This window comes from Astatotilapia calliptera, chromosome 14 (assembly GCF_964374335.1).
Source record: "Astatotilapia calliptera chromosome 14, fAstCal68.1, whole genome shotgun sequence".
Classification (NCBI taxonomy): Eukaryota; Metazoa; Chordata; class Actinopteri; order Cichliformes; family Cichlidae; genus Astatotilapia; species Astatotilapia calliptera.
Genome location: NC_137435.1, coordinates 25,648,613 through 25,674,895, shown reverse-complemented (window position 1 = coordinate 25,674,895; position 26,283 = coordinate 25,648,613). Strand labels below are relative to the sequence as shown.

Genomic DNA, 26,283 nt, shown 5'->3' with positions numbered 1-26,283 from the left:
CTCAGACCAGCAGCCTTTGGAGTGCAACTTGACGAGCGTGTTTTTTCTGATGTTTTTCATACTGTACACACATTCATGAATGAATTTCTCTGAAACCAGCACTTGAAAGTCCGACTGTGTCAGATAGGAAAGCAGAAGTGCACAATCAGGGTTCGTGTGAGGGTACGGCTACCTTTGAACTCAAATGGTTTTGTAAACTGTATGTTTTTATGTTGTTGTTTTTTTTCCACGTCTTTGTTCAGTCCCTCATAGTTTACATTAAATGAACTACTTCAAATGACCGTGGGGCCTTTCATGTTCATTTGTGGCCACGTTTTTGTTTTTTAAACAGCTGAGATTCAGCTTTTTCAGCATTATCAGGGCGCTGTGATTGTTTTGATTTTGTTTGGGAATCAGTGAAGTTTTTTAGTAGAGGTTTCAGATTATTTCCTGATAAGCTAGTCTTTGAGTGGTAAACTACTCCATCTTTAAAAGAATTATAATTTTCTTTTAATTACTTTAGTTTTTGTTTTTTTTACTTTGCACCTTTTGTGTTTGTGATGAGTTCAAATCTCCAGTTACAAAAGAAAAGGAAACAGGACTGATCAGATGTCTGGTGATACATTCAAATGTGCTCGCAGCACAACTTTGTAATTAAACGATATGCAAACATACGAGGTCTCCCGGTGCTTTTCTTGAAATTAAAACACGACACGGCAGTTTGTATTTCTTTTACAGTTTATTTATAATTTTTCTTGCTTTCCAAGACTTCTAAAATGTTGCTCCTTAACAAGTTAATGCAGAGGCAAGGAGGCTGTAAATGCTGCTCCAGGCTTTTGGAGCATAAAAACGGCAGACAGTCCAGATCAACTGGTGCCGCAGTCTCCGATGTGAATCATTCCACGGGTCAGGTGAGGTCCGACGTCCTGAAAACAGCAGGGGCGCAGCATCTCCTGCTGGGTGTAAGACTGAGGAGGGAGGGTCAAAGAAAGCAGCACCGAAATCAGTTTGATGTTTTGTGTGACGGTAGGGGAAGAGACAGTGGTTCACGCTAATGCTGAATGAGGCTCGTGCACCTGGTGACGTGCCGGCTAACCCCACTGATGCAACCCATAGTGTGGTAGTGCCTGAAGAGTGGATAACTGAGGGAGGGATCCCACGCCAAATGAACCATGTCACACGTCATCCATAACACTGACGCTCAGATTGTAAAAGTCAACAGGGGTTTTACTCCTTTGAATCGAGGCTCTCTGGTTCATCGTTGATGTGTTTATTAAGACAAAGCTATATTCATCATCACCAGAGCCGCCTCTTATCTGCTACTCAAAGAAAATTTCCTTAATCCTTCTTTTTTTAAAAAATAAATTCATACCTTTTCACTCAGAGACAGGAAGCGTTTTATCTGAGAAGTCCTTTCCAAATTCTTCCAATAGAAGAAGCTCGCCTCCCCCCACTTTTAAACAGCGTAAAGCACTTTGGATATCTTCTAGCCGACTGCATTTCAGTTTGAGTTGCTTGCATACCGTGAGACACGTTACAGGCTGCAGCTCCTCCAAGCATCTCCTGTTGTAGTCCATTTGAGCGGGGGTGGGGTCGGGGTAGAAGACGAAGGTCAACAGACCTGAGGTGTCGGAAGTGGTGAGACGTGATATCGTTGGTAGCACTTAACCATAGCACGCCGGAGTCCCAAATGCACGCACAAACTGCAGGTTCTGACAGTATATGTAGTGTGTGGATGTGCAATTTTGGATTTTCATTGTCTCTAGCATCCATTTCTTTTTGCTTTGTTTCTTAAAAAAATAGTGGGAGGAAGAAAAAAAAACAGTCAAGAAATATACTCTCCTAAACAGTGGCGGCGGGGTCATAGGTTCATACGTAGATGCTCGGGCCGTTTGGCCATGACAGGATAGGCTTGCTGCTTCATCTGAGCAAGGTTGATCCCAGCAGGCTGACGGATGGGGAGAGGGGCCGAGGCCTCGGCGCTGGTTGTGATGTCCATCTGCTCTGGGGTGGACAGTTCCATGGCCTGGTCTTGAGGAGACTGGAGGACACCGGGTCCACCGCTGGGAACGAGGGGGCTCCGATGCCAACAGTGCCCCCCTGAAAACTTGACCGGGCTGAAAGCACAGAGGAGAAACAGGTGAATGATGAAAAACGGCAGATTGATTATTTTCTGCATTTTAACAGCAGAAAAAGGGCAAAATTCAGACAGTGACAAGAACTTCAAGTGATTTTATCAGCTGAACTGACGAAATATTGTGATGGAGAACAAAAAAAAAGATTATTGATCGCAACACCATGTACACAGTGATCTATAGAGACAGATGTTTCTTTACTGTCTGAGGGAGAATCTCAGGAGTGTGGAGTCGAGCAGATGAGATGGAGAACATCACTAAGTTTGCTCAGACATCCTGCCCTTCACTGGTTTAAATATGCAGACTGGTACAAGATCCAGCATCTTGCGGCACACACTGAAAGATCTGAGCTTCCTCAAAAACCAGAGAGATCTGAGAAAAAGTATTTGTACCCTGGAGAATCAGCAGGATTTCAGCACCGACTACTGTCAAAGTGTGGTGTGATCTTCATCTAAGTAACAGATGCAGTCTTAAAACCATCGGACTAAACTAACACACAGGAGGTCAGCTGGACCTTTCATGTCTTTATTGAACTCACTGAGTAAAAACTGACTCCAAGCTGGAAAAACACAGTAAGTTCTTGAATTTAGGAACTTATAGAAACTCCTTCGGGAGCAACAACCTGATGTTTCATGCAGCTCATGTCACAGTCACTTAGGTCAGGACTGACTTGTGTTCTCCTTCAGCCTCTCCTGAGCTTCAGGCCGACTCACCTTGGGACATGCAGGACTTATGATCTGCTGCCTCTTATCACAGGACATCATGCCACTAATTTTTGTAATAAAAGCACCACAACTTACAAAATAAAATGTTAACTATATTTATTTTAACTTATTTTTAAGCTAATTGCCAACTGAGAATCTGCACTATATCTAAAGACCATAAGTGATCATTTTATCCAAAAAACATACTTTTAGTGCGGTATGATATCTGGCAAATGTTACTTCTGTATGAAAAGCATTTGTACCAGAGGCATCAGCCTGAGGATCGTCCGTCGCAACACAAACATGCTCGTTTCTCACGCTGACATTACCTGAGCGGTGTCCTTGGGCTGTCCGTGATGCGTCGGGGTGAGCGGATTTTTGGCTCATACGAGAATTTTTCTTTGATGTTTTCCAGGACCGATGGAGCGATATACGTGAAACCCTAAATCGCAGGGAAAGAAACAGGTCAGGGGAGACGAAGTCGTGTTCAGGACAAAACTAATGAGAGGAATCCTCGTTTACTACCGAGCCAAGTGCAGCGACTGTCAGTCTCAGATTTATTTCTGCCCTGTGATAATTAATAATCTTTACAGTTTACCATTAAATCCTAAAACAACTGAGAAATCATTAAGATGACACCTTACTGTCCTCCTTTGAGCCTTAAGAGATGCTGCATATGGACTGAGTACTGAAAACTCTAACAGAGCCTGAGTCAGAAGTTACCAGGAAGGCTTGATTGGCGCTCTCACTGAGGGTCGAGTCATCCGGGCTATCGACGGGCGTCTGACTGGTGAACTTTGAGTCAAACTGACTCACGTCGTCAGCCGATTGCTGCGAAGACAGAAGAGAGGACACGCAGGTGAGGGAGTACAGCAACACGAGCACGTCTGAAACAGGAGAGGTTGCGATTCCCGAAACGTAGGACTTCTTGCAGTTTCCCGCTCGAGTACTCACCAGAAAAGGCTTGAAGGGAGGCTCCACTTTCCGAGCCAGCAACTCCTCCCAGTTGATGTGTCGGAAGAAGGTATGACCCTATGGCACAACCACGCACAAAGCGCAATGAACAGATGGAATATGTGTGCTCTGCATCTATAGATAAGCACTGAGTAGTTCATGGCAGAGCTGGTGCGACTCATCACCGACATCCAGCTGCATATTCTCACCTGCACCTCTGCAGCGTCTCCTGCTCCCGCTCCCAGGCGCGATGAAGCGTTTCTCTTTAGCAACTGCAAAAAAGGAAGAAATAAAAATAAGAAGACAATAACAAGACGAACTAACAGGAGGGGGAAAAAAACAACCTCTTGATACCTTTTTTAGGAGGTCTCGAGCTTCATGTGTGAGGTACGGCGGGAGGCTGAGCTTACACTTCAGGATCTTGTCAATTGTCTTTTTTCGGTTTTCACCAGTGAAAGGCGGCTGCAGTAAAACATGGAGCTGAGGTTACTCTACCGTCGCTAATGCGGATTCATATTTATAACAGTCCATTAATAAGAGCCAATGAGAAAGCTTTTTTTCTTTCCAGGCTGTTAATGTTTAACTGACCGCTCCTGTGAGCATGTCGTACATCAGAGCGCCCAGACTCCACCAGTCCACCGCTCTGTTGTGCCCGCTTCTCATGAGGATCTCTGGAGCCCTGTGATAATGCGAGTGCTTATTACTGGTGCAGCAATATTACTTAGCAAAGATCATCAAGCGGCCACGAAGAGCGACTCTCATTGCTGGATAAGAGATTAATTAAAAACAAGAAGTGTACTCACATATATTCAATGGTGCCACAGAAAGTGTGCGTGACCGTGCCGTCGTGAATGGATTCTTTACACAGCCCGAAGTCTGTCAGCTTTACGTGACCTTTGAGGAAAACATTAGCCTCACATTAACATATACATTGAAAAAGAGCTGCCATTATAAATCTTAAGGTCATTTTTGATTTTTTTAGCCATTTCCCATCTCACCTTGGCTGTTAAGCATGATGTTCTCGGGCTTTAGGTCTCTGTAGATGATGCCCTTCTGGTGCAGGTGACCCAGAGCCATGGAGATCTCTGCCAGGTAAAAACTAAAGAAAGAGAAAAACTTTAAGCCGGTCTGAGGTCCACATTGCATCTGAGCCATCAGACAAGAAAAGACAAAGCATATATTTTGCTGCTTATGCTTATCTGCAGTGTAACAGAACTAATGAACTCATTCACACTGTCGACATCTATAACAGAGGTCTCTGAGATAGTACATCATCTTTAAACAATCCGAACATTTCATCCTGCAATCTGTGTTTCAGTGCGTCGTCATGCTCACCAGGCTGTGTCTTCCATGAAGATGCCCTCTCTCTCCAGCTGCATAAAGAGTTCTCCTCCTGCACAGGTGAACACATGTTCATGCTACTAACAGCCATATATGCACACTCCTAAATGTCTGACCCGTGTGGAACAGCCGAGTAGAAAGAAGAGGTGACAGTCAGGTTCTCGTGTCCGATAGATGCAAACGTTTCTGCTCGGGAATCTAAACCACAATTATGTGACTCACACTACTCGTATATTAACCTCCATAAACCTTTACGCCTCCATCGCACCGAGACGGGCGAGGGAAATTGCTGTGACCCCTCACACTAACCCCTGCACATTAACTGTTTGGGACACTCCTCTCTGGCCTCACGGCGAAATGAAATAGTATAACATTATCTAATATCAGACACATTAGAGATAAATCCATGATTAACCAGACAGCTACAGTGTAACGGATGTGTGCATTAGATCCTGTTACATACAGTTTGAAGACAGCGTGAGAGCACTCTGGAGAGATGAGAGAGTGAAGAAGGAAAAAGAAAAAGGGTGGAAAATAAAATGCAAAGAACTCTGATTTCAGTGTATTTACAATATTCAGATCTGATGTTTACACTGAACCTGGTTTCTTCCTGTTAAAAGGGAGTTTTTCCTTCCCACTGTCACCAAAACACTTGCTCATAGGGTTGAGGGGGTCATATGATTGTTGTAGTTCTATTTCTGGTAATTTTATATTTTATCTGGTGCGAGGTTTCAGAGGGGTTTGAGGTTGCGACGTAAGGTAAATTGCGTAGATTTCCCATTGAAGCATAAATCCCCTGTAAGACGCATCTATGTGCCAATTTTGGTTGCTCAACTCGTGCTGGTTTTTAGGAGGAGCTCACAGGCAGACAGAGATTTCACGCATATAGTAAGATACAAGAAGAGTGCCTGCTAGGAGCCATGTTAATGCTCTGTATATGTGAGTGTACTGCTTCCACTGACCACTCAGATACTCCAGGATGAGGTATAGCTTCCCTCCCGTCTGAAAGGCGTAGATGAGATCGACAATGAAGGGATGCTTTACTTCCTCCAGGATGTTCCTCTCCGCCTTGGTGTGGGCTGTGTCCTTGGCGTTGCGCACAATCATAGCCTGCAAATGAACAAATCGACATTATTTAAGAAGCAGACACAGCAGCATTATATGCAGCATATTTTTGGTCACTGCCTGTTTGTCCCACGTGACTAATACAGAGAAAATAACAAGACTTCACTGTAAGACTCAGGGCTTCAGCTTAGTCATCAGCAGTACGGTGGGCAGAACAACTCAAAAGCTTGACCAACAACACGCCACCAATCCAGGCGACACAGAGACACTATATATGTATGTGAGTCACAGTGTAAGTAAAAGATAACATTTTACACAAGTGGCTAAATTTGTACCCCGAAAATAAACGACAGCGTGGATGTTCTTAGTTTGAAAAGCTGCTTCTGTGTCCATTAAACACTTAAGTTCCTCAAAATAAAATGCTGTAACATCGGATTTTGCAATATGAAAGTAAAATTAGCAAAGCGTGCCCATCATATTTGATATCTTGCACAGACAGAACTCAGTCAATTCACTGCTGTCGCCAGGAAGTGCGAAACCCTTTAAAGTAAAAACATTTTGCATTTGGCTGCCGAGTTGGATCACATGACACAACCAGCTGGATAGTGCAGTACTTAACAAATGTATTAGTGTAATGTTTGTGTCAGAGCTGGCCTAAAGTTAAAAGTATTTGTAATTACATTACTAATGTTGTAGTAATGTAATGGTTAATCCACTAGTACGTGCAAACCCTTTAACTGGAATTATATTTTTAACGTTTGAACATCATTATTGTTGTTAGGCATGAATTTTTAAGTTTACTATTTTACAATGAAGCAGAAAATATAGAAATAAAGAATAAACAGTAAAGCACATTTCTATTATGTTTCATTGAGATGACAAATTACAGTTATTTCCTTGTATTCGTGGACAGAAACATTCGTTTTAGTGGTTGAATGTCATGTATCAAGTCCAGTGTGCTGTCTCTGTTCTTCTGTTTGTCAGATAAATAATACCAAGGTTTGGGGTTTTCTTAAAGAGATATTTGTGTTTTCTTGTTTTTAATCAGCACGTGCTGAGTGGTGTCTCACTATGGTCAAGCTTTTGAGTCTTTTGGTCTTCCATATGAAAGCAGCAGAATCACATTTCATTATTATTATTCTAAGTCTACTTTAATAAGTTTAGCAAGTCAGATCAATCACCTGGTAACTTATAAACTAAACCAAAAAACATGCATTAAAATACGCGCAGCCCTGCTGGAGTACACCGGGAATCATTATGTGCACAGAGAGAAGAAAAGCACTCTTCCTTCACTCTTCTTTTTGTTTACTAAACACTTTTGTCAGAAGGCCAAAAAGCTGTCTCAGCACTGCGTGAAAGACCAATGAGAACTGGCTGATTTGTGCAATTTAATGTGAATTTCCAGCTCTTCTCACTTCTTCCAACTAGTCTACTAACACGTGCTTATGAAGCATCTCAGGAGTCCGCAGTCCAACCTCAGGACTTTGAGCCTTTTCCCTCTCTCACTCTCACACATGCAGCCCTGAATCAAAGTTCCAACTAGAGAGTAAATGAGAAATTATATGACGGTTTTATGGCAGTCGAGGCTGAAACATTAACACACAGGATGATGACGATGCGTTCAGCAGTTCAGCTATCACGTTCAAAACACTGACAGGCTGAAGCAAACGCGACTACTCTGGATTTTATACGGTGCTGTACTAAAGTCTTAAGCCAACTCTCTTTTCTTTACATCTTACTAAGAGAACAGGAAACAGATGCAGCAAGTTATTGAAACACGAAAAGCAGAGTTTGTACAATTCTAACAAGCTTTGAAGTCAACTACTTTTATCCTTTAACACAGGCTGAACTCAGTTAGGAAAGCTGTCGTGTCGTTTCTTTAAGTAGTCTTCAGGAATAGTTGTCCAAACTTCTTGAAGGACATTCAAAGCTCTTCTTTGGATGTTCTCTGTCAAGATGATCACACACAGCTTCAGTAATGTTGAGGTCCGGCATCTGGGGAGGCCAATCCATGACTGAGAGTATTGCTGGATATTTTCCTCTTTCTCATGGACATGACTTTCAGATACTATTCATCTGCTTTGGATATTTTTTTAAGGCCTGTCGCATCTTCTTTTTTCCCCCCATTTGCCAAGTTTCCTCAAATTTTTTGAAGGACACACTGAACACCATGCCAAGATATGCCAAGTTTTCAACCAAACCTATTTTATGCCTGTCAGCTTGATATATCTTTGTAGATTCACCTTAAGAGATGTGCTTTTGTGACAGGCTACCAGCAGCAAAGTGCCTAAAGATACTACTTGAATGATTCAGTTTAGTGTTAAAGAACGTGGTTTACCAGCCTCGAGAACTATTCCTCAAGCCCACTTTAAAAATAACAAGAAGGTCATTTAAAAGTCATCCCAGTGGAAGCAAGATATGAGGGGTTGCTCAGGACTTTTACACAGTACTCTACATACGCATATGTGTTTTCTAATGAAGCTATAGGTTCAAAGGGACACATTTGGCAAATGAGTGGATTGAACATTCTCACGTGTTTTGTATCGACGCATTTGGTTTGCTTTGATTTTTCTTTGAGAAAATACTGAAAACAAACCAAACCACAGGAAATAGCTCCAAGTTTAAAACTGATTCGAGTCAATGAACGACAGGTGTGAAAACGCCCCAAGTTGTGAATCACTGCTCAAACTTTATCGGATTGTTTTAAATTAAGAAGAATATCTAAGCTTTTCCTTCACTGGACATGAAATCTGAATGGAAGTTTTATGTAAGTGCGATCTCTGGAAAATTCTGGTATTTAACTCAAATTCTGCATTCATACAGTGATCTCTTTCCACATGGAGGGAACAACTGGCAGGTTAGGACAGACCAACGTGCGATGATAAACTGTAGTTTAAGAAAATAAATGTATGCAGCTGGGAATTTTGGGCAAGTCAGGACTGATTTCATACCTTGAGATGCTTCATAAAGATGAAACCTGGCCTCTATCGCCACCCTACAGCCCCGTATCGGAGCTGTGCCGCTGCCTTAAAGCCAAGGGGTTTAAACAAATAACTGAAACGTGGCAGTTCTTTAATGTGTCACTAGGGTCACGTAAGCCAATAAAGCAGAAGCAGTGTGAGAATCGAGCAGCGTCTAATGGGCTGAGGCAGAGTGTTTTAAGTGCCAAGGCTGCAGCAGAGCAGAGCTGATGGCAGTCTACCAACTAGCAGTGAAATCTTACCCGGCCACAGGCTTCAGAGGCAGCCAATGTTTGCAGACCAAAGCATCGTAATGTTTAATGGCAAACATGCAGCTGTGTTCATATAAAACATAATGAGAGGCGCTCTAATTGATGAACAGGATTGTGTGTTCCGGAATTGGTGAAGGGTAACATAGCAAAGAAAAGGGGAAGAAATGTACCTTTTTTAAAACTTTCATGGCAAATATTTTGCCCGCTGCAGCGCCAACAACCTTTCGAACTTGAAAAACCTGCCCAGGGAGGAAAGGGATCAACATGTCAAAAAGATGCGCTTTAAGAAATGCGGGTCAAAGCAATAACAGACGCCACATCACAGACACCAAATAAAAGAGAGCGCTTTGTCAAGGCAATGATTACCTTTCCGTAGCCACCCTTCCCCAGGACGCGCAGCAGCTCGAAGCACTCCGGTCGGATGTTCTCTGTGCCCTGATTGACGTTGTCCTCGGATATCTCGATCTTCTCGCAGTCATCCATGTTGCTGCAGTGAGACATGTTCGACTTTCTATTATGCCCGTGCCTCTTTTTGACCTCTTTGGTTATAAAAATCTCACAAAAGTCAAGTTTTAAAAACTTACAACTCAATGCACTGCTCCATGAGATCAGCGATTTGACCCTGGGAGAAAAAGAGGAAAACAAAACAAAGTTGTGAAGGATTTTTCTTAGTTTTTGTCATGAACAGAATCCACAGCAGCCATGGTGTAAATGGTAAATGAACTGGTACTTATCAATAGCGCCTTCCTACTAAAGTTCTTCAAAGTGCTTCTTTCTACACGTCTTATTCATCCAATCACACACGGGACTATTCACTATCCCCAAGTGCTTTTTCTAACACTCACACTCTGATGGATGCACCCAGGGAAACTTTCAGTTGGCCCAAGGATACATTAATATGTGGACTGAAGGCGCTTGTGACAGAGCCATCGGTTTTTAAGGCTTTCTCTCAGCTTTTAACTTCATAAGGACATACCCAGTCCTCTACGTTTTTAAGTAACAACTACAATAAAGCATTTCTAACACTGAGCTTAGCAGCATGCAGGGCAACAGCTGTTTACATTTAGAGCTTACTTGTTTCATCAATAAATTCTTGTGAATTCAGTTACTCAGCAGCTCTTTTGAATATTGATTAATGCTTCCAATCAATCTTTAGCAAAAAATACCAAACATTTTCTTCTCACAGCTTCTCCACTTGCTGGTTTTCTTGCCTTGCAATCAGTAATAACTGATCTACAACTCACTTAAATAATCACTCACGAAAACAGTAAATATTTATAGCAGTACCTAAATTATAGCCTCTTGCACAATAGCCTTAATAAAAAAAATCTTCCTCTTTAAAGAGACTGATGTGACCTTTCAGCAAAGCTTTCTTGATAAAGTTTACACATATAGACAGTGTGTGCTGTTTATTGCACTCTCTTCTTTTCAGCAGCTACACTTGGAAGTTTTTTTCTTGTTTTTGTAATAAGAAGCCTAGACTCTGACAGCAGCTCTTCAAAGCCCCTCATTTTAAAAATGCAGTGTATTTCTGGAGTATTGCTGCCTTTTATATCTCAGCGAGAACAGAAACAAGCGGACACTCCGGTGCACATTCCGACTCTGGCTGTCAGTCTTGCCAAAATAAACTGTTGCGCTCGGAGCCACATTTATCACTGCAGCACCTTTGGCCAAGTAAGGACGTCTTGCTCAACTCCCAACATGACAGCGCTGGGCTTTGACACAGCGTCAACACCGTGCGCATGTCATCGCCGGATCACGTTAGCATTAAAGCCGGTGACAGCTCTGTCGCGATCCCGGTCATGCTAATTAGCACTAGCTTCGGCTATGTCCCTGTGTGAAAAGGGCCTGAGCTGTCCGGCTGCAGGAGAAGGCCTGCGGGCGGCTGTCAGGCAGGCTACCAGGCTAAGCAGCTAGCTTCCGTGCGTGGAGAGTTTCTGCTGTGACAGCTTTCGCGGTAAATCGTCAGCGTCTCCCGCTAAAGTATACCTCCTCGTTCTCATCGTCGGAGACATTTTCCTCCGGCTGGTCCAAATCAATGTCAAACACTCCAGCCATGGCAGCGCTTCGCTCAGATCGCTCTGTCACACACCGCAAGAATAGCAGGAGTCCCCCACCTCATGGACAAACACACACCGCCGCCATAACCGGCTACTACACTGAGCATGCGCACTGCGGCACTCACAAAGTGGGCGGTAACCTCGTTTCATTTTGTCACAGGGCTTTGGAGCGTTTTTAGGGGTCTAAGCAAAGCGCAAGCGAAAAGGGAGCGAAGGCACACACAACAGCCACCGTTCATATTTGCTGTGTGGTCGGCTGCAATGTTCGATCGCACGACAGGTGTTGTGCCAAAAAGTGATTGTCTGCCAGAAACTGATTGCCGTCCGCGGGAGCGCGCGCAGCTGCTTAAAGCTGCAGCGCCCGGATTACTTGCGTTGCCAGCTACTTCCGTGCAACTGATATAACGTGGGGGGGAAAACCCAAACACATTTATGCCTTTGTTATTAGGCAAAGGTATGCATTTATGGAGCTTTAACGTTTCTTGTAACCGAATTATGACGCTATCAGAAGGTTGCTTTCAGTGTGTAGCGCAGTCACGAATGACTACACGCATCACGATGGAATAATTAATGCCTACAGGTTTAGTATGTCTACTCTCGTTGTTCATGTTTGTTATAAGACTGTCGAATAGTAGTTAAAACAATAAAGACCTATTGTGCTAGTATCACCATGACTCTTTCTTGTTTGTGCAGAATAACGACTGAGAACATGGCATTTTAGCGCTACCAAAAAGTGATTGTGGCCTATAACTTGTCACTGAAACAATATTTCTGCTTCAAACTTGTTGGATATATTCCAGAAGGGTTACATGTGATATATTGTATCCCAAAACCTCTCCAAGAACTGCTGAATAACTTGTACAGGAACAATAACACTGATAATATGCCATTTTCAAGCTGCCAAAAAGTGATTGTGGCCTATATCTTGTCACTGAAACAATATTTCTGCTTCAAACTTGCTGCATGTCATTCTGAAGGGTCCTATGTGACACATTATATCTCAAACAGTCCCTTAGAACTGCTGGATAACCTGTAAAGGAACATTAACTTTGATAATATGCCATTTTCAGCCTGCCAAAAAGTGATTGTGGCCTATATCTTGTTAATGAAATACTATTTCTGCTTCAAACTTGCTGCATGTCATTCTGAAGGGTCCTATGTGACACATTATATCCCAAACAGTCCCTTAGAACTGCTGAATAACCATTAAGGGAACGATAAAACTGATAATATGCAATTTCCAACCTGTCAAAAAGTGATTGCCGCCTATATCTTGTCACTGAAACAATATTTCTGCTTCAAAATTGTTGGATATCCTCCAGAAGGGTTACATGTGATATATTATATCCCAAACACTCTCCAAGAGCTGCTGAATAACTTTTAAAAGAACATTAATACCGATAATATGTCATTTTCAACCTGTGCATAAAACGTCAAATTTCAAAAATGTTGTAATTCAAAAATAATACAAAAAAAGGATACTGGCCAAATGGAAACAGGTGGGAGGAGATCTGCTTAAACACATTAGGAACACCAAGTAATAGGAAAGACAAAACAAACGGTAATAAAAATGTCATTCCAATAGAGCACTTATTAATTGAAATGAAAACCAAAAACAAATAACAATTACATCCAATTAAAGAAGAAACCACCAGTTAAAATAAACTAACAAATAGACCAGAAACAGGGGGTATAGCGGAAGCTCAACACCAGTAAACCATGGAACAACATATATAATTATTCTTTGCATACAGTAACTATGCTAACATGTTAGGAAACACAAAATAATTGAATCATCCTACAAAAAAATTGCAATCAAAGCTGAACTTGTGAACAACACAGAAACACACACAGCAACACGAACATAAATTAATGAATTAATAAACAAATAAACAACCAATAAATATTATAGGAGACAACGATACAAAACAAGAAACATTTCAAAAACATTGAAAAATTGACAGCGACCCTCTGACCAGCATGCTTCACAAACAAATGGGGGTTTTTTTGGTCTTGCGGGGCTGAGATATAATATATCACATGTAACCCTTCTGGAATATATCCAACCAGTTTGAAGCAGAAATATTGTTTCAGTGACAAGTTATAGTCCACAATCACTTTTTGGCAGCTTGAAAATCGCATATTATCAGTGTTATTGTTCTTGTACAAGTTATTCAGCAGTTCTAAGGGACTGTTTGAGATATAATATTTGACATATGACCCATCTGAATGACATGCAGCAAGTTTGAAGCAGAAATAGTATTTCAGTGACAAGATATAGGCGGCAATCACTTTTTGGCAGGCTGAAAATGGCATATTATCAATGTTAATGTTCCTTTAAAAGTTATTCAGCAGTTCTTGGAGAGTGTTTGGGATATAATATGTCACATGTAACCCTTCTGGATAATATCCAAAAATTTTGAAGCAGAAACATTGTTTCAGTGACAAGATATAGGCGGCAATCACTTTTTGGCAGGTTGAAAATTGCATATTGTCAGTTTTATTGTTCCCTTAATGGTAATTTAGCAGTTCTGAGGGACTGTTTGAGATGTAATATTTGACATATGACCCTTCTGAATGACATCCACCAAGTTTGAAGCAGAAATAGTATCTCAGTGACAAGTTATAGTCCACAATCACTTTTTGGCAGGTCGAAAATGACATATTATCGGTATTAATGTTATTTGAAAAGTTATTCAGCAGTTCTTGGAGACTGTTTGGGATATAATATATCACATGTAACCCTTCTGGAGGATATCCAACAATTTTGAAGCAGAAATATTGTTTCAGTGACAAGATATAGGCGGCAATCACTTTTTGACAGGTTGGAAATTGCATATTATCAGTTTTATCGTTCCCTTAATGGTTATTCTGTCACGGCGGGGTGTGCCGGTGTGTAATGGAAACAGGACCCAAAAGCAGATGAGGACGAGGAGTTGAAGTTTGAACAGAAAAAGTGATCCTTTATTAGATGACGGCAGAAGTAAACCAGGAAACCAAAGTAAACTGACAAGACACTAAGAAACAAAATACTAAACGGTACTGAGACCAAAAACTGTAACTATGACTGAGGTGGAAATAAACAGGCTAAAACTATGACTAACGTGGAAATAACAGCCAAAAACTAGACCTATGACTGAGGTGACGTAACCAGACGACCCAACAATGGCATGCAGAAAACAAAGGGCTTAAATACATACATGAGGTGATCAGGGGAAGTGGAGACACATGGGGGAACAGCTGACTGACATAAACCTAATGACAGGACCAGGAGAGGAAAGCTAAATACAATGAACAAAGAACACATGACACTGTCAGAATAAAACAGGAAACACTAAAACTAGACATGACAATACAAACTTAACAAACCTAATGCGTGGTGAATAATACAAGAACCCAAAACATAGAAAACCAGAGGAACAATAAACAATAACAGCCCAAACTAAAGACAGATAGGAAAAGACACAAAACTAATCACACAAAAAAACGAGACAAATACAAACATAAACTCAGAGCGCTGGGTCAGAGACCCAGCCTGTGACATATTCAGCAGTTCTAAGGGACTGTTTGGGATATAATGTGTCACATAGGACCCTTCAGAATGACATGCAGCAAGTTTGAAGCAGAAATAGTATTTCATTAACAAGATATAGGCCACAATCACTTTTTGGCAGGCTGAAAATGGCATATTATCAAAGTTAATGTTCCTTTACAGGTTATCCAGCAGTTCTAAGGGACTGTTTGAGATATAATGTGTCACATAGGACCCTTCAGAATGACATGCAGCAAGTTTGAAGCAGAAATATTGTTTCAGTGACAAGATATAGGCCACAATCACTTTTTGGCAGCTTGAAAATGGCATATTATCAGTGTTATTGTTCCTGTACAAGTTATTCAGCAGTTCTTGGAGAGGTTTTGGGATACAATATATCACATGTAACCCTTCTGGAATATATCCAACAAGTTTGAAGCAGAAATATTGTTTCAGTGACAAGTTATAGGCCACAATCACTTTTTGGTAGCGCTAAAATGCCATGTTCTCAGTCGTTATTCTGCACAAACAAGAAAGAGTCATGGTGATACTGGCACAATAGGTCTTTATTGTTTTAACTACTATTCGACAGTCTTATAACAAACATGAACAACGAGAGTAGACATACTAAACCTGTAGGCATTAATTATTCCATCGTGATGCGTGTAGTCATTCGTGACTGCGCTACACACTGAAAGCAATAGTGATGGGTCGTTCGCGAACGAAATGGCTCTTAGAGCCGGCTCTCTGACGTGAACGACGCGAGCCGGCTCCTTATCGCGAGCCGTCACGTGGGTTTTCTTTTTTTTTTTTCTTTCTCTCAGCCTCTCTCTCGCACTTTTTTTCCACTTCACTCTGCACGCGAGCCTTGTGCTTTATGCTGGGCAGAGGGGGGAGGGGCGGTAGTTACACTCAGTAGCACAGGAACAGAGCCAGAGAGAGAGAAAGAGAGGCAGGGACAACAACATTAGAAAGTTATAGTAATCATCCACAACTATTTTCAGTTGCAGATGATAAAGGATTCCGAAAGTTTATTCATGCAGGTCCATATGACAGAGAATATGCATGTTCTTTTAGTTTTCATATTATAATTTATATTTAATTGTGTTGTGGTTTGCAGTGTTTTGTGTTCTTTTCACTTTAAATTTGTGAAAGGAAAAAGCTGAAAATTTAAATAGTTAAAACTTGAAATGTGAATAGTTGATTTTTGTATTATATGATTTATTTATTACATTTTATGTGGAGTGAATAAATAAAAGTATATTTACGGTGGCCCCTAGAGACAAAGCACATACAAACTTCAAATCACGTACGAACTCTGAAGCATGTACAAACTCCAAAACACGTAAAAACACGTACAAACTCCAAAACACGTAAAAACTCATAAGCACGTAAAAACTTAGAAGCATATAAAAACTCAAAACACGTACAAAAGACAACAGAAGTGCTCCAGGATGCTGGGCGCACTGTTGAGCTTTTGTTATCTTAACAGTGGGAGGAAAATGTCAAATTTGAGACATTTTAAAAGTCTTTAGACCATAGGTACCAAATTTGGCCCGCAGCCTAATTACATTTGGCCCGCGAAGCCATACCAAATTACTATCAGAGCTGGCCTACTGGTATTATACAGCTAATATATATATTGTTTAGTATTATGCTTTGCTTGTTCCATATTCAGTTTTTCAGCAAAACTTGTTTGAGTCCATAAGAAAAGATTCATTCTTATATCTGAAGGAATAAATATATTTCAATAAATATTAACGTTAGCCCGCAACTTTGTTCCAGTTTTGAATTTTGCCCACTGTGTATTTGAGTTTGACACCCCTGCTTTAGACCATCAAAAGGATATAGTACAATCCAAATCTACTTTTGGTTTTGCTGGAATTGATTTTGTTATTGTTGACACTATTTGTTTTGGTGTCACTGTACTGTAATTACCTTGCATTTCATTAAAATATGTTTAGAAATGCTTTTCCGTTGCTTTTGGACTGCAAACCCAAAGTGCCACTTTAACAAATGAGATAATATTACACCTTCTCCCCTCAAAGGTACTTTTGTCATGGTCCTACGGCCATGACTCAGTGACTTTGTGTTTGTGTTCTTTATTGTTATTACTTTCATGATTATTCGTGGCTGTTTTGGGATGGTTTGTGTTTGGGATTTTAGATACTGGGTTCTGGGTTTGTGCTCCCTCTATTGGTCCCTGGTGTTAGTGTTCCCCTGTCTCGTCAGGTTAATCAGGTCCAGCTGTTTCCCCCACCTGTGTGTGATTCCCAGTGTCTCTCTGTGTACTTATAGTGTGTGTTTTCCTCTGCTCCTCGTCGCGTCGTCTGTGTTCATACCCGGTGAATCCCCTGCGTGCTCTCCCTGCTGTTCTCCCTTCATGTTCAGGTTTGCCACTCCCTTTGTGTAGTTTCTCCCAGTTTAGTTCGTCCTTAGTTCTGTTTGCCATCTCCACTTTATGTTCAGTATTGTCAATAAATCACCTTCACATCTAAGGAAGCGCTGCGTTTGAGTCCTCCTTTCCACTCTTCACACGGCCGCTGCCCCGAGCCGTGACAACTTTGGCCGTCGAATGCTGCTGTCCCTGTCTTCCCACCCAGAATTTGAAAAGATCCTGGAGAAATACATCCCTACGAAAGACCTGCAGACTGTCAGAGACACCGTCTTCACTCTAAAAACAAAGGGTACGGTACCTTTGTCTTTATGTTTACAGGAAAATTGGTGTTTTGGCTGGAAGTTAAATATAGGCATCTAACTCTGAGATTGTTGGGGGGGGGTTAGGGTCTTGGCAAGATGCCTCAAGATACTCAGGCAGACATTCCCTCCCGGGCAAGCGGTACAGTCAGAGCCTCATCGCTCAACAGAGAGCCACTCAACCAGACCAACAGGTGGGTGTGGATATCAACCAATGCTCCAGAGTGGCCCATTAAGGCAAATTTATTTTTCACAAATGTGTAATACATATGGAAAACATGTGAATTGTGATGCATTTTATATACAGGGAGTCTCACAGCCATTACAGCTGTAGATCTCAGACACAGAGTTTTGCAGACAAGACTGAGTACATCAAGCAGATCTCGGATCTGCTGGCTTCAAAGGACTTCAGAGAGAGGATCAAAGGCATCGACCAGCTAGTGGCTGACTGCCAAAACAACCCAAACATGGTTATCAACAGTATATTCCCGGTTAATGTTTTCATTTTTCTTTCTCCAAATCCATTTAGTATGTCTTTATGTACATTGTGGTCTTTTCATTATAATGACAAAGTGTTTATCCTTCACTTTCTGATCTCCCTAATTCTAGGTGTTTGATGCCTTCAGAGCCAGGCTGCAGGAGTCCAACAGCAAGGTCAACTTGTATGCCCTGGAGTCTTTACAGAAAATCATCCACTTGTTAAAGGACAAGCTGTCCTAAGTGGTCAACATCCTGGTCCCAGCAATCGTGGACAATCACCTCAACTCAAAGAGCAATGCTATCTGCTCTGCTGCTATTGGAGCTATTAATGCACTCATCTTAAATATAGGTACTTACTTTGAGCATTAAAATAGAGGAGAACGTTTTGGTTAAAAAAATTGCTTTAATTTGACTTTCATTTTTTTGCCTGCTACAGACAACATACTTCTCCTTCAGCCTTTTTGCGCCAAGGCTCAGTTTTTAAGCGGGAAGGCAAAGGTGAACCTTATCGAAAAGGTCGCAGGTATGTCTGGTGTCCTAGTTTCGGCACTGTAATCAGCTTCTGCTTTGATGTATCTAAATGCAGTGTATTGCTTCTCATCTTCTATATTTAGATCTTGTGACAGAGCTCTACACAGTAAATTTCCCAGTGTTAAATCAGCAGTGTTAAAGTGTATTTACTCTAATAGAGTCATTATAACAACAGCTGGAGCAAAACGCCCCCCAGTGTGGGTGATGATTCCTGGAGTTAAAAGAGACAGTGTCAACGTTACTCTAGAAAGCTCCTCCCACCACAGACTGGTTTTCAAACCAAGAGGATTTTTCACGACGCCATTTTCTTCACATCAGTTGCAGGGTAAGTTGTTCATATTTACTTTTTAAACCAACAATTCGACATTTTAAGCACAGGTAGCACGTTAAAATAAGGTTACATTCCTTTTGTCCATGTTTATTATATATTTCATTTTGTACCAGAAGCAAATGTGACACTATCTGTATGCTAATGTAAGGTTGTTAATTAGCTAAAAAAGTTGACTGATATCAGTGTTGGACTGTAAGGCTTGTTATCAAAATTTATTTCAGTGTGTAGTGGTGATTGTGTTGTGTTCTAGCATGTTCGAAATTCCATTAAATGAAACCCTCCATGTGTTGGGATCTATATATTAACATTAGCTAGCTAACTAGCATTTTGGCTAACCTCAGTGCGCGGGCAATTCGCTAGTTAGCGTTAAATTTTAAATTACCTAACTCAAGCATTAACTAATTAAAATTGTACACTAAATGTTACATCTTTCTTTTTTTTGATACCTAGGTACCAGATATAGAGGTCGTTTTTAGTAAGGTTATTGTCTTATTTTAACTCGGCTGTCTTCAGCGATTTTACAGTTACAGGATTACAACCAGCAGGTGTTATAAGCTTGATAAAATATCCAAAATGTCCAGGATTCAGTTTTTAATGCATTTTTTTAGTAGTTTGAATTTAAGATGACAGCGTTTGTATTTATTGTGAGTTGATGGTATTGACAAAAGTTACCCTGCTGCTTTTTCCATTTTGGTTACCAGACTGTTCAGTATGTTAAACTAAAGATGAACAAAATACTGGCTCCCTAGTGCTAAGTTAGGTCAGACAAATGGTAAAAAGTAGTAGTTATTATTTTAGTTTTGTATTGAGGATTATATCTTGACACCTTGTTACACTGACATAAAAGTAACATACAGTGTAAGAAATCACATTGCAAGGCTGTTTATGGGACTGTTTTAATATTCACATTTTCTGTTTACTGTAGTTCAATGAAGAGCACTGACTATAAGAAATTACTGTCTACAGGAAGCATGCTGCTTAAAGCAAAACTTGGAGGTGTGCAGAAATTTGTTAGAGTATCTGAGCCAAGCCTTAAGGAGTTTTTGATTGCCGGTAAGAAACCAACATTGTATTTAAAAAGGTGTACAAGAGGCTTTAAGTTCTTTTTGTTATTTAGTCTCTTCAAACTGCATTTTATGATTAATTGAAAATGATCTGTGTTTTGGAAGCATCTTAGTTATGAATGTATATTTAGTGGGGGGAAAAACTGCATAATGTGAGTGTCACTCCTTTTAATCTACCACTTATCAAGCATGTTAGAGGCGCTTAATAATTTAGGCTTTGTTTATCTGACTCATTTTTGAAAGAGTATCTTGAAATGATCTTCATTTTAAGCTACAAAACATTAAATGTCATGTCTTTTTGTTTACACAAACTTGTGTGCTTGTTTCCAGCATTTGCAAAGTTTGGTGCGCCAGCCGTAACAGAAGGAGTGAAAGTTTTTGATAGTTCAGGGACTGAGTTGGATGAGGATGTTTTTGAGGATATAGTAACAGATCCCTCAACCGGGGTACTAACCATCAAATATGAAACAGGTTTGTTTGAGTGATTTGTGTTTCATTGGATGTCTTTTTTTTTTCTTTTTTTTTTTTTTGGTGTCATTATTACATTGTTTAATCAAAGAGTGTATAAAATGAGTCTATGGAGGGACCATGTAAACTGATTTGTTTTGCTCCTATTTTTAAGGTCTGGAAACATCTGTTGCAGAAGTGTCTCCTGAGCAGTTCCAGTTATCATCGCCACATTCATCAGATTCACAGGATACGGTCATCCTTTCAGACAGCCCTTTGAGGAAACGTCAGAAGCTGGATGCAGAAGCTAAGCAAGTAAGAGTTAACAGATTTCCACATTCTTCTAATAGTGTCTTTTTTGTTTGTAGTTTAAGTGTTCTGAACTGTAGTGGTTATATCAACATGTAGAATGTTTTTATTGTGTTTTCCAGTTGGTGGAATCCATTCTCACAAGCAAACCTGGTGGAGAACGTATAATAAATGAGTACAATTGGACCAAGTCCCTGGTGGATGAAACCAGAAGAAAAATGGTCAACATACTGGTAGCTGACATGACAGAAAAAAATGGGTAATTTATTTCTGGCCCTGTGATTTTTACTATCATTTTCAAATTATTTTAAATCTCTATTAATTCCAGCGAAGCTGACTAGTTCTTTTCCTTTTGATCTTGCAGTACATCACCACCACGGCAGGTAAAAGAAATGTATGCCAGAGGAATTGTAACCTTTTTCCCTTACCTCAGTGACCCGTACTCAAAAAATGGCTATGTAAGTAGCTAACAGCAATAACTGATACAACTAAAATCAAAATTTTAAATCCTGCCAAAATGTATGTCCTTATCAACTGTTCATGGTCACATAACTTACTGATAAATTAATAAACAAAATGTCTGTATATGTCACTCTCCAAGGAACATTATTATGATGGCGAGAGTGGCACTGGGTACTTGGCCTGGAGGATTAAAACCATACAGAGATGCACTGCTAAAGAGAGGCGATTAACATCTGGAGGTAACACTTATAATTCAGTGGAAACGTATAATACAGTTCCAAATTGTGGTTCTGTATTAATAATGGTTATCAAATGTTATTATTAGTTTTGATAAAGTTGTATTTCATATTGTCTAGCACCAGGAGATGGATCATCGGGTGAAGACCAGTGTGGTGGACCAACTGTCAGACGAGAGTTGCAGTTTGTTACAGAGAACGTGCTGAGTGAGGATGAGTGCAAGGAAGCGATCTCTCTGATGAAACATTCAGCTGATGAAGACACAGTCAAGAAGAAGATGAAGTTGACATTTGTTTATCGACACAACATGGTCCTTGACCCCCTGCTGTCAAGCAACATACTGTCTGTGTTTCCACGTTTCAAAGATATCAAAGGCTTGGTGAATATTTTTCATTACGTTGACAATGTAAACACATTTTATTTTTTGCAGATAGCAGATATAATTCTCTGTTCTCTATCCCTGTTACAGATCGAACAGGATTTTGTACTGATGTTTGGTGAGGATGTATCAGGCAGGTTGCTGGAGAGGTGGCCAACAACATTCAAAAGAAAGATTATCCAACAAGGCAGAAAGCTTCCTTCTACCAGTGACCTGGAAGAACTCTTGCTGGCAGCTGACTCTCCTGAGGATGCCACTGAAGTTAATGCTGACATTGGTGAGCTGTTATTTCTTTAATTAGAACATTCACAGGATATATGTTTGTCACAGAACAGCTGTCCTTTTGTATTTTGGGTCTACTCAAACATTTTGTCAATGCAGATGCATTGAAATTTGTTATTGATGAGGATGATTCAACTTTATTATAAAACCAATTTTTTTTTTTTTTTTTTTTTTTTTTCAGGCTGGGACAGTGACCTCTCAGCGATTCTATTGCTATTACATTTGATTCCACCATCTGGTCAGGGTCGGAAGAGACCAGGAAAGGTGTCAGCTTCTCAAGCAGAAAGGCATCTTGTGGTCTTCAAGAAGGTTTGTTTCTTTTCTATTTTTATGGTATGAATTACCAGTTTAAGAAACACTTGATTCTTATTGCCTGTCTGTATTTGTCTTTTCAGACTGGAACAAATATCCAAGAGCACCTTGATGCCATCACTACCAGCACTCAACCCTACCTCCTGGCTGTTGGGGTGAAAAAGCATGACATCCACCAGTTCTTCATTATTCTTGACAAGAATGCCATACCATGCAAGTCTACCTCTTCACTTGGTGCTTTTGATGAACTGTTTAAAGCACATTTTGTGTTTGGCACATCTTACAACACCATGCTTCACAACATGTACACATTCATCCAAACCACTGTGTACAATATAGATGTTGGCAAAATCAAAGAAAGTCCCAGAGTTGCTGAAATAAGGACAAGGTTGCTTCGTTAGGGCTTGAAGGTTAATTCTCCATCATGAAGTGTTTTGTCTGTCAGGCTGAGTTTACTGGTTCAAACATGCTTGTTAGGCATTTACGGTTAGTCCATGGTTACTTACCCGGAAGAAATCTTCGCCTTAAATGTGCCCAGCGTGACTGTGGCTGTGTGTTTGGCACTTTTTCAGGTTTTAGAAAACATTTAAATACCAAACACCTTAACTATTTCGACCAACAGGCTGACACTGATGTTAATTTACAGCCTGATGTGGCAATTAAAGAAGTTATCACTACAGGGCAGGTGGTGTCAACTAATGTAGAAGAAACACCCACAACATCTGAAATGTTGAAAAGTGCAAATAAGAGCACTTTGGATATGTGTGCCTCTACTGTTGCACAGCTCAGGGCAGCTGGATTAAGCCAATCTACTGTGAATAGTTTTGTCTCCTCAATGGAGGAAGTGTTTTTTGAGATTCATACTCAGGCTAAAGATGCAGCTTTACAGAGCTTACCTTCACAGGACACTTCAAGTAAAAAGAAATTAGAGCAGTCATTCAAAAACTTTGAAAACCCATTCACACTGTTAAATTCAGAAGCTAAACGAAATAGGCACTTTAAACAAAAATGGGCAACTGTTGAACCTGTTGAAATGGTGCTTGGCACAAGATTTGACAGTAGAAGAAACAAGATCACAGGGACTTTTGATCAAGTCATTGTAACCGATAGGTTTTGGAAACACTGAAAACTATCTTTCAAAACCACCATGTTGTCGACATGTTCAAGTCGAGGAATATGTCCAGAGAAGGTGTGTATGCAGACTTAATCGATGCTGCCTATGTTAAAAGATGTCCCCTATTTTCTGCAGAAAAAGATGCCTTACAAATTCAACTGTTTTATGATGACTTTGAAACTGCAAATCCCCTGGGCTCTAAAAAGGGTGTACATAAATTAGGTGCAATATACTTTACACTAAGGAATTTTCCTCCAATCTTTAATTCGTTGTTGGTCAATATTCATTTGTGTGCTCTTTTTCATGCACAAGACTCAAAGCGTTATGGCTTTAATTCAATCCTTGAGCCACTTGTCAATGATCTGAAAGTTCTTGAGACAGAGGGACTGAAACTTCCCATGTTTAAACACTTGGTTCATGGCACTGTAATCCAGGTCACTGGGGACAATCTTGGCTTGCATAGTCTGTTTGGGTTCGTGGAGTCATTTGCAGCTCGATATTGTTGTCGTTTTTGTCTGCTTGAGAAGGATTGTTTTCAAAGTGTGTTCTGTGAAGATGATTCTGGTGTTGCACTAAGAACTCTTGATATGCATAAGCAGCACTGTGAAAGTGTACAAAGAGATCCTACGCTACCTCATGTATGTGGTGTGAAACGCACTTGTCTCTTGAATTCACTTAAATATTTCAACACAGCCAACAATTTTTCTGTAGATATCATGCATGACATTTTGGAGGGAGTTGCTCAGTTAGAGGTGAAACTTGTGCTGCAGTACATTCAGGAGAACTTCCTAAGTGCTGAACAACTTGCTGGTAGAATACATGCCTTTGACTATGGCTTCAATCAGCAGCGAAATCGCCCACCAAGGGTAAAGTTGTTTGATGGCAGTAATGATTTAGGACTAAATGCAATTCAATCTTGGTGCTTATTGCGTAATGTACCTTTGATGTTTGGCGATTTGGTACAGGTGGGTGATAGCTACTGGCATCTTCTACTTCTGCTTCTACAAATTGTCAATATTGTGTTTTCACCAGTGCTGTCAGAAGGTATGACCATCTACCTCAAACATTTAATTATTGATCATCATCAGCTCTTTAAGCAGTTATTTCCTACACTCAGTCTCCTACCAAAGCATCACTTCATGATACATTACCCTCGCAGTATACGAAATATTGGCCCAATTCTGCACATGTGGTGCATGCGTTACGAAGCCAAACATAACTTCTTTAAGAAGCAATTAAAAAGCTTTAAAAACATTACAATGACATTGGCCAAGAAACACCAAAGTTGTATGGCCATGTATTGGGAGTCTTTTAGCCTCGAAAGATTAGCTTTAGGACCAGGAAAGATGGTGACACTTGGAGAGCTGAAAGAAGGTCCAGAAATTGCTTTAAAATTTGGAGCTGCGTTGTCTACCAGTGTTTTTTCAGCTAAGTGGATAAAACATCATGGTACAGAGTACCGCCCTGACTTTATCATCTGTACAGAGGTAGTGTCTGAGATTCCAGTGTTTTATAAGATCAAATGTATTGTTGTGAAAGATGACATTGCATTGCTCTGTGGAAAACTGATGGAAACCCTGTGTTTTGATGACCATTATCATGCATTTAAGGTCAGAATGCACCCCAATATGGTGCTGAAGGTGTTGAACATAAAAGAGCTGTGTTACTTCAAACCATTTGATCTTCAAATGAAGTATGGCACTTCTGATTCCTCCCTGTATGTGGTTCCATATTGTCATTTTATGCCGAACTAAATTCATTGTTTTAAAGTGTTTTATGACTGTTTTTGTGTGTGTAGTGTTTTATGTACACTACATGAGATGTTTTAATATTTTGAGCCTGACATCAAAATAAAGCCGTTAAACGTATTATCTAGTTGTGGTTTTTGCTTACTTGTTTTATATTTTAAAGCATTAGTAGAAACCAGGTTTTCATGCTGGAAGAGGAAGAGTTTTAGTAACACTACTTGGTGTAAAATTAATTTAAAATTTTACTCTATGAGAGCTAATTTTTCACAAGAAAAAGTGTATGAATAACACAGTATAGAGTAACATCAACTCTCATCAGAGTTATTTGAACCCCCAGTGTTAACTTGAAATAACTCAATTCAGTGTTAGAAATCAGTGGAATTTTACTCAAATAGAGTTAATTTATCACTATGTTAGAGTAAATAATATGACACTACTAGTAGTGTTAGGTTCATTTAACACTCTGCGGTGTTACTCAGTGTTAAATTTTTACTCTATTTAGAGTTAATTTTACTCTAAAATTTTAACACTATAGAAAGAGTTGATTTAACACCAATTCCGAATGGGACCAAATAGACTCGGGACCAGTGTTAAATTTAACTCTTTAAGTGTTATTTTAACACTCCGATTTTTACTGTGTACCCTCGTAAGCCCCAGATGGTAAAGCAGAAAGTGCTGCCCTTGCTCTGGCACCTCTTGGGCACCTCTACCCACAGCGGCACCATTCATGGCCGGGGCGGCAGCGTAAGGGGTGCTACCGCCAACCTGTGCCAAGCCCTTTATGCCCAGATGGGGCCAAGCCTGAGCAAGTGTGCCGCCTCCCAGCCTGCCAATGTCCATAAAAGTCTAAATGATATCCTGAGGACCTTGTCGTAAGGTAAAGCAGGC

The 26,283-nt window shown here is 40.4% G+C and overlaps 3 protein-coding genes across 4 annotated transcripts; 2 read left to right on the top strand and 1 right to left on the bottom strand.

Moving 5' to 3' along the window:
* Positions 1-312: 312 nt before the first annotated feature.
* rps6kb1b (ribosomal protein S6 kinase b, polypeptide 1b) lies at positions 313-11,718 on the bottom strand. Of its 2 annotated transcripts, XM_026192084.2 has the most exons (15): positions 11,400-11,718; positions 9,995-10,032; positions 9,777-9,897; positions 9,581-9,649; positions 6,076-6,223; positions 5,108-5,165; positions 4,771-4,871; positions 4,576-4,666; positions 4,361-4,451; positions 4,127-4,234; positions 3,982-4,044; positions 3,773-3,850; positions 3,542-3,649; positions 3,148-3,260; positions 313-2,096 (listed from the first exon to the last, which is right to left on the bottom strand). In XM_026192084.2, exons 1-15 carry the CDS (start codon positions 11,466-11,468, stop codon positions 1,841-1,843), a joined length of 1,512 nt encoding a protein of 503 aa, XP_026047869.2. In that variant the 5' UTR covers positions 11,469-11,718; the 3' UTR covers positions 313-1,840. The 2 variants fall into 2 exon arrangements, with proteins under 2 accessions (XP_026047869.2, XP_026047870.2); XM_026192085.2 differs by lacking the exons at positions 9,777-9,897; positions 9,995-10,032; positions 11,400-11,718 and adding an exon at positions 9,402-9,412.
* A 6,056-nt stretch (positions 11,719-17,774) lies between these two features.
* LOC145419998 (TOG array regulator of axonemal microtubules protein 1-like) lies at positions 17,775-18,857 on the top strand. Its single transcript, XM_080288668.1, has 5 exons — positions 17,775-17,893; positions 18,007-18,190; positions 18,309-18,528; positions 18,616-18,702; positions 18,794-18,857. Exons 1-3 carry the CDS (start codon positions 17,799-17,801, stop codon positions 18,417-18,419), a joined length of 390 nt encoding a protein of 129 aa, XP_080144794.1. The 5' UTR covers positions 17,775-17,798; the 3' UTR covers positions 18,420-18,528; positions 18,616-18,702; positions 18,794-18,857.
* A 63-nt stretch (positions 18,858-18,920) lies between these two features.
* LOC113028109 (uncharacterized) lies at positions 18,921-25,515 on the top strand. Its single transcript, XM_080288667.1, has 11 exons — positions 18,921-19,035; positions 20,008-20,094; positions 20,436-20,576; positions 20,728-20,867; positions 20,984-21,120; positions 21,226-21,319; positions 21,463-21,562; positions 21,680-21,939; positions 22,030-22,216; positions 22,403-22,530; positions 22,617-25,515. The coding sequence occupies exons 2-11, from the start codon at positions 20,013-20,015 to the stop codon at positions 22,932-22,934; spliced, it is 1,587 nt and encodes a 528-aa protein (XP_080144793.1). The 5' UTR covers positions 18,921-19,035; positions 20,008-20,012; the 3' UTR covers positions 22,935-25,515.
* The last annotated feature ends 768 nt before the right edge of the window (positions 25,516-26,283 follow it).

Coding starts and splice junctions, on each gene's coding strand:
- rps6kb1b (XM_026192084.2), bottom strand. CDS start 11,468: ATGGCTGGAGTGTTTGACATTGATTTGGACCAGCCGGAGGAAAATGTC. Junction 10,033..11,399: donor CCGACGATGAGAACGAGGAG/GTATACTTTAGC, acceptor TTTTTCTCCCAG/GGTCAAATCGCTGATCTCAT. Junction 4,045..4,126: donor CTCGAGACCTCCTAAAAAAG/GTATCAAGAGGT, acceptor CCTTTTTTGCAG/TTGCTAAAGAGAAACGCTTC.
- LOC145419998 (XM_080288668.1), top strand. CDS start 17,799: ATGCCTCAAGATACTCAGGCAGACATTCCCTCCCGGGCAAGCGGTACA. Junction 17,894..18,006: donor CCACTCAACCAGACCAACAG/GTGGGTGTGGAT, acceptor TTTTATATACAG/GGAGTCTCACAGCCATTACA. Junction 18,191..18,308: donor TTATCAACAGTATATTCCCG/GTTAATGTTTTC, acceptor CCCTAATTCTAG/GTGTTTGATGCCTTCAGAGC.
- LOC113028109 (XM_080288667.1), top strand. CDS start 20,013: ATGCTGCTTAAAGCAAAACTTGGAGGTGTGCAGAAATTTGTTAGAGTA. Junction 20,095..20,435: donor TAAGGAGTTTTTGATTGCCG/GTAAGAAACCAA, acceptor GCTTGTTTCCAG/CATTTGCAAAGTTTGGTGCG. Junction 22,531..22,616: donor ATCTTGTGGTCTTCAAGAAG/GTTTGTTTCTTT, acceptor TTGTCTTTTCAG/ACTGGAACAAATATCCAAGA.